The sequence below is a fragment of the Carlito syrichta genome, unplaced genomic scaffold, assembly GCF_000164805.1.
Source record: "Carlito syrichta isolate Samal-C Ts95f unplaced genomic scaffold, Tarsius_syrichta-2.0.1 Scaffold73074, whole genome shotgun sequence".
Classification (NCBI taxonomy): domain Eukaryota; kingdom Metazoa; phylum Chordata; class Mammalia; order Primates; family Tarsiidae; genus Carlito; species Carlito syrichta.
Window position 1 is genome coordinate 43,822 of NW_007017170.1, and position 7,288 is coordinate 51,109.

Sequence of the window (7,288 nt, forward strand, 5' to 3'; positions counted from 1 at the left end):
AAAAAAAAAAAAAAAAAAAAGATGTTGATGGAGCCCTGCTTCCCAGTGAGGTGGGGCCTAGAGGCAGAAGAGCCTTGGTGGCTTCCCTCTCACAGGCCCTGCCCACAGCAGATAGCCGACCATACAGGTGCCTGATGGCATCAGTCTTGCTAAGGAAAGGAGCCTTGATAACGAAGGGAGGACCAGCCCTGTAGGAGAACTCAGGCTTGACTACTTGAGGTCATGGTGGTTGCTTTAACAAAAAATCCTGTCAGGAAAAAAATTATGTCCTTTGCAGCAACATGGGTGCAGCTATCCGAGAGAGAGGGCTGGCTAGAAGCCCAGACCTCACCTGCATGCAATTTACTTATATAGCAAACATATACCACAGCTCTAAAATAAAAAAGAAAACGGCCCCAATGCATTTAAGATAGAATGGAAGACTTTTCCACAGAATTCCACATAGCCAGGTTTCATGGGGGCAGAATGTGGGTATGGGGCTTCCCAAGGGCCCCCAACAAAGCCAGTCCCCTTTTTGGCATTAGCTCGCCACAGGACTGCCCTGCCGATCACACACCTCAGACAGACATGACAGGTACCTCCTGGCTTATCTGGTCATAGATAAAGAAGGCCTTACCATCCTTCAAAGACCAGTAAGAACTTTCTGCCAGCCTGGCACCTCTGCTTAACTGTCTGTTGACTTTCTGTGACTATGTGCAGCCAAGGAGGGACAGAGATTTACCATTTTAGCCAGAACAAATATGCAGAGAGGTTCAAAACCAGGCATAAAGTTTCAGAGAGCCAAGTTAGAGGGTGTTGATAACTATACAAACATTTACTGTGTCCTTATTGGGGTCATAAAAGCCATCCTCAAACTAATATATGTCAAATGACGAAGTCTGAAATATTTTTAGCTTTGAATTTTTTTTCAGCCAGTGTCAAAAGAGAGACTCCAAAAAACTTACTATAGGTCTATGTCCAACACTAAGTCTTTTATTTTTTTTCCTGGAAATATTCTTAAGTTAGTTCTGTTTCTTTCTTTTTCTTTTTTTAGAGACAAGATCTTGCTCTGTTGCCCAGGCTAGAATGCAGTGGCATAATCATAGCTCACTGCAGCCTCAAACTCCTGGGTTCAGGAGATCCTCTTGCCTCAGCTGAGCCTACAGGCATGAGTCACCATGCCTGGCTAATTATTATTTTTTTTAATTTTTGTAGAAACGAGGTCTGGTTATGTTGCCCAGGCTGGTCTCCAACTCCTGGGCTCAAGCAATCATCTCCCCGTGGCCTCCCTAAGTGCTGGGATTACAGGTATGAGCCACCAGGCCTGACCTCTTAAGTGGATTTTGATTAGAATCACTCCCAAAAATGCTTTATCCCAATTCTAGGTACTTGGGACAGAACAAAAAGTCCTCCAGCTCAAATACTCAACGGCTGTCAGTGGGTGGATATTCAGAAAGAAAAGGAATCGTTCTCTGCTGACAGCACATCCCTCAGCTGCCCAGGTAGCAGAGGCCCCACAGGATGCTGCTCCTGGTGGAATACCACGTGGCCATCTCCATCAGCGTGTTTATTGTCTGCAGCTGCTTTCACACGACAAGGACAGAGCTAAGTAGTTGTGACAGATCATCTGGCAACACCTAAAACTTTACTGTCTGGTCCTTTATGGAGAGACTTTGCCAGCCCTGCCCTGGTTCATTCCAAGGCTCATCTGAAAAGCAAAGGGGTTTGGCAGCCCTTGTACAGGGGGCTTGCCATCGCAGCTGAGTTTCTCATGTTTGTCATTTCTGGAAGGGACATAAACCTTTTGTCTCCCACACTGCTTTTCTCCTAAGTACTTGGGAAACTTGGTTTGAGGAAATGCATTGACTTGTCCAGGGTAACAGAGATGGGTAGTTGTGGAGCCTGGGTTAAGATCCAGACATAGTGATTCATGAACCACAGTAAGAACCTCCAACTAACTGTGCAACTTTGGCTGAGTTAATTATCCTCTCTGAGCCTGTTTCCTCATCAGCAAGATAGAGACAACAGTCTATTCCTTGCATGATTTTATAAGAAACGGCTGAGACAATGTATATATGGAAGAGGCTCTTCAAGGGTATGGACTCCCCACCCCCTCCTGTCTTGCTAAATTGGAGTCTCTGAATGTTAGGGTTAGAGAAGCAGGATAGTTTGTCTCCTAACCGGATCACAGGTCTTTGTCAGTCAATCCCAGCTATCAAGATACAAGCAAAGGCAGCCCCCTCTCTCTCTGGCAACAGAAACTCTGTGGCGAAACTCCAGGTGCACATGTGTTCAAAAATTATTTCTAAATAGCTACAGTTATTGAGTTATTTGGACAAACTTTCAGAAAGCAGTTACTAGTGTGGAAAGTTCCAACTTTCATAGGTTTTTAAGATTTATTTTCAAGTATAGCCAGTAATCCAACCTGCTTTTTTAAAAAAACTGCTGTCAATTAAAGCCATACTAGACGCATTTCAGTAAATAGATGAGAGCACAGCTGTGATCAGCCCTTTGCTCACTGACTGGAGAGAGCAGCTACGAAAGCCCTCTAAGAGTTTGCTAAGCAGTTTACAAGTCTGTCTTGAAATCGCAACTTCACTTCATTCACTCTGCTCCTACGGTCTTGCTCTGATAAAACAGAAAGTTCAGAATCTATAGAGTCTGAATAAGAGCAGAATGACTACTCAGGACTGGGAGGCTGCTCAGGGCGATTTTGAACACTGCCAGCCTGAGGTACACCAGGGCATTTGGTGCCTTCCTCAAAGAATGCCGGGACCTCACGCCCCTTTGCAAGGCCTACCCTGAGAACTGCATGCAGAGCAGCTGTTTCCGCATGTAAGTTATGAGATGCTCTAAGCCTCTCTCTCTCTCTCTGCTAAGCCTTTGGTTTGGTAGAGCAGTCATCTGGAGGGAAAGCTGGGAGACTGGACTCCCATCCATTCTAGTTCTTTTTTGAGTTGAGATCTCACTGTGTCACCTAGAATGGATTGCACTGGCACCATCATGGCTCACCACAGTCTCAACCTCCTGGGCTCAGGCGATCCTTCCACCTCAGCTACCTGAGTAGCTGGGACTACAGTTGCCTGCCACCATGTCTAGCTAATCTTTTTATTTTTGTAGAGACAGGGTCTTGCTATGCTGACTAGGTTGGTCTGGAACTCCTGGGCTCAAGCGATCCTCCTGCCTCGGTCCCCCAGAGGCTGCTGTGTGAGCCACTATGCCTGGCCCCAATCCAGTTTTGATATCTGCTGGTTCCATGACAGGGCAGGACATTTCTCCTTTGGGGGCCATTTGTAAATGACACCATAGGAGCTCAGTTGACCAGACCAGACAAATAACCATTGCTCTGGGTCCCTCCAGGACTGAACTTGTGTGGACACAGAACATAATAGAATGTCAGGATTAGTTGGGACTGTTGGTGATTAGCTGGACTCTGTCATTTCCCCTGCAGAGGAAGAGGGACCTGTCTTAGGTCACACAGCTTATTAGCATACAGGTTTCCTGGTTCTCAGTTCCATGCTCTGGCCAGAACACTGTTATCTCAAAGATTAGGAGGCGCATCTAATCTCTGTGGCCTCATATATCTCAGACTCATATTCTGTGGCCTCATATTCAGACTCACTGCTGAATTTGGTCTCCATCCTGCCCACTCATCAAAGCTGCTCTGGATTAAGTGGCTTAGTCCTTCCACGCATTGCATGCAAAATTCTGCTCACACCAGCAGCTTCTCTGAGGCCAGAAACTGGCAGGCTGTTGCCAGCCCTTAGCAAATTCACCCCTTAGGAGCAGGAGAGAAATGGGGTATGTGTTCCCTAAGTTTAGAGTTCCCTCACTTTAGAGTCTCAAGGAACAAAAACTTTGGAATGAATTTTCAGAGATCATGTCTGTAATTTAATCTCATTTTCCAGGCTACTGAACCATCCAATGAATTTAGCAGAAAACTTCCTCAAAGGGACAGAGAAGTTCTTGGAAAAGAACCCCTGGCCTAGAAGGAGCCCCAGGACCAATGCTCCTGGTGTCTTGCCTCCAGTTGGCACACAGAGGCTTCTGCCCCTAGGGCTGGGTTGTCAGTGGATGAGTAGAGCTTCCATCTTTGCAAAAAATATTATTAGTATTATTACTTTTTTAAGAAATAGGGTCTCGCTCTGTCACACAGACTGGAGTGCAGTGGTGTAATCATAGCTAACTGTAGCCTTGAACCCCTGGCCTCAAGTAATCCTCTGGCCTCATCCTCCTGAGATGCTGGGACTACAGGCCCAGCTGATTTTTTTTATTTTTGTAGAGATGGGCTCTCACTACACACTATTGCCCAGACTGGTCTCGAACTCCTGGCCTCAAGAGATCCTCCCACCTGAACTCTCAAAGTGCTTGGATTACAGGTGTGAGCCACTGTACCCGGCCTTCTCTAGAATCTTTCAAAGCAAAACAAAAACAAAAATCTCTCCTCCTTCTCAGGCTCTATCCCAGCCACCAGCCTCCCCAAGTCTGGAATGTGAACTAGTAGGATTATGTGAAGTTGAGGGTGCTACACAAACCCCAAACCCCATGCACAGGGAAGAGATCACCATTCTTCCCTGCCTGGTACCTCCCCAGACGTTCTCCAAAGCCCAATTCAAATGTCATTTCCAGAGACTGGGTCAGACCAACCTGAGTTCAAATCCTGGCCCTACTACCTGTCTACTGTGTGACCTGGAACAAATGACTTAACTCCTTAAGGCTTCAGTTTAACCTCCTGGAATGGGGATCATGATGATAACCAGTTTATAGGGTGATTAGGGCCGTGGCCTGGTGGGGAGCAGGCATTCTGTCAATGCTGAATACACAGGAGGGGCCTGGAGCTTCTATCTCTGAGGTCTGAACAGCACCCCTTGCTCTTAGCCCCCCTAAGCGTGGGAGGGCCCATACTGGCCAGCCTTACCTTGCTGAGGTCCCCCAAGGCCATGACCTTGGCCACGGGCCGCCGGCTGAGCTGCTCCTTCACCCACTGCTCGATCTGCTTGTTCCACTTCATGGTGAACACGTAGAAGGCGTAAGCCAGCAGCAGCAGCAGGCTCTCCCACCAGGCGATGAGGCTGTCCAGGAAGAACGCGATGAGCATCATCAGGTCCAGTATGTAGAAGGAGACATCACGGAACAGAGGCCACCAGGTGAGGTTGAGGACCTCCCGGGAGAAAAGGGCGCACGTGCCGATGACAAAGAGGATGTTGAACACAGCTGAGCCAACGATGGTGCCAATGCCCACATTGCTGTGGGAGATGAAGACACCGATGAGGGAGGTGAATAGCTCGGGGGCTGAGCCACCTGCAGCCATGAATGTGGCACCTGCCACGTCCTCGGAGATCTGCAGCTTGTCCGTGATGACGCCCAGCGCCGGGACAAAGTACTCATCGCAGACAATGGCCAAGGCCACAAACACATACATCATGCCAAAGATGTGCAGGACCACCCAGCCCTGCCGCCGCTCCTCCACGCTAAACAGGTCTGGGGGGTACTCTGCCTTGGGATGGAGATCTGGAAGGGCAGGAGGCCATGCTGAGGGCCTGGCACTGGGCGCATCTGGGCTCGGGGCCGTGGGCAGGCTCAGGCAGGGTGCCACACATTGAGGCACCCGGGTTGGGGGACTGGCCCCAGCCGTGGGGGGTGCTGCAGTGCTGGGTGCAGTGGAGGATTTCTCTGCCAGCCTCCCAACTGTGACTGGGGCTGTCCCGGCCATGGACATGCTGGCTCTGGGCCAGGGTCTCCTGACACTCCAGGCCACAGTGGCGGCTCTGATTTCTGATGGGCTGCTTCCTTTCACAGTGGCTGCTGTCACCTGCCCCTCAGACATGGCTGGGGTGTCCAGAAGTGTTCCCTGAGGAGTCGTTAGGTGGTCCTTTCCTACTAACCTCCAGGGTTGGGTTGAGGGGCTTTCAACTCTTCGGGGGTTGGTCAGGGTGTTCTTTTCCATTGTACTCCTCGGAGAAGTCAAGATGTTTGTTTCTACCTCATGTGTCAGGAAAATTGGAGTGCGACCAACCACCCCCTGGAGAGCAGTTGGGGTGATCTCTCCCATTATTCTATGGGAGTTGGTTTCCACTATCTCATAGGTTGCTGTCTCTGCTGTCCTGGGGGTGACGGCCTGACCTGTCTCCTCTGTCATGGATGTAGGCAGGGCATGCGTGTCTGTGATCCCGCCAAGTGGGCGTGGAGTGTGCATCCTCATGTCTTCCCTGACTCGTGTTGGGCCGTAGCTCACCATCTCTCCCCCAGGTGTTGGGGTATAATGTTTTACTCTCTGTCTGCCTGTCATGGGGGAATAGTGATTCAGTGTTCTACTAGATGTGGTTGGGGTGTTTTCTGTCATTCTTTCTGTCCCTGCTGCTGTGGGGCTGTCATTATTCCTGGCTGTGGTTGGAATACTCTCGGCTGTTCTCTGGGACACACTGAGGGCATTCTCTGTTGTCGTGCTTGGTGTGGTGTCAGCCCTGCCCACGGTGGCTTGGGGCGTCAGCATCTCACCCTCTATTTCGGAACTTGCTTTTGGAGGATCGCTGCTCATCGCCATCGGCTCCTCACTGGGGAGGTCCCGGCTGGCCAGTTTCACAGACTGTTGCGAAGAAACTGCGGCCCACAGTGAGGGGAGGCCTCGGGGTCTCCGCAGGTGCTGGTAGGTGGAACCAATGATCAGCATTCCCAGGAGGAAGAGGAGGCGACTCCAGTGGAGCCTCTTTGGCCGGAGCAGCCGCCTCTCCTGTGCCCCCATCCTTATCAGCTTCCCCATGATGGCCAGGTATGTGTGGTCACAGAAGGCCTCTCATTCTGTCCATGGGGAGACTGAGGTCAGTCTGGGATTCAGGTTGGCAATCAGGAGCAATTTCTCCATGAAGTCCAGCCGGGAGGTATCCACAAACCTAGGCTGGGGGGAGGATAAAGATTATTTGCCACTAAGAGGAGATCTGGGATCTCAAAACATTCATCTGGAACAAAGTGATAATAGGAGCCTCACAACACAAAGGTCTCCTGGGAGCCTTTGTGTTGGGGCCATTGTCTCCAGGGAAGACACTTGGTTTTGGGAGAAAACACCCAGGCCCCTTCATGCCTGCAGGCAAGCCAGCAGCCAGGCTCCTTAGCCAGGACCTGGGGCTCCTCCCAGAAAAAACTCCTCAGGCCCAAGCCAGAGACACCAGAGCTCTATCATCTGCAGTTGGTGCCAGGCCACAGAGCTGCCTTATAAGAACAGGAGGACATAGGGAGACGTGATTTTTATTTATTTATTTTTTTTTTTGAGTTGGAGTCTCACTCGGTCACCCAGACTGGAGTGCAGTGGCCG

General features: G+C 50.0%; 1 protein-coding gene across 4 annotated transcripts in view; it reads right to left on the reverse strand.

The window, feature by feature from the left end:
- SLC24A1 (solute carrier family 24 member 1) overlaps positions 1 to 6,739 on the reverse strand; it is a 31,542-nt gene extending 24,803 nt beyond the window's left edge. For all 4 annotated transcript variants that reach the window (XM_021709790.1, XM_008053057.1, XM_021709788.1 and 1 more), the window contains exon 1: positions 4,898 to 6,739. In XM_021709790.1, coding sequence (XP_021565465.1) covers positions 4,898 to 6,739 — 1,842 coding nt within the window. The remainder of the gene's footprint in view (positions 1 to 4,897) is intronic.
- Between the last annotated feature and the right edge of the window lie 549 nt (positions 6,740 to 7,288).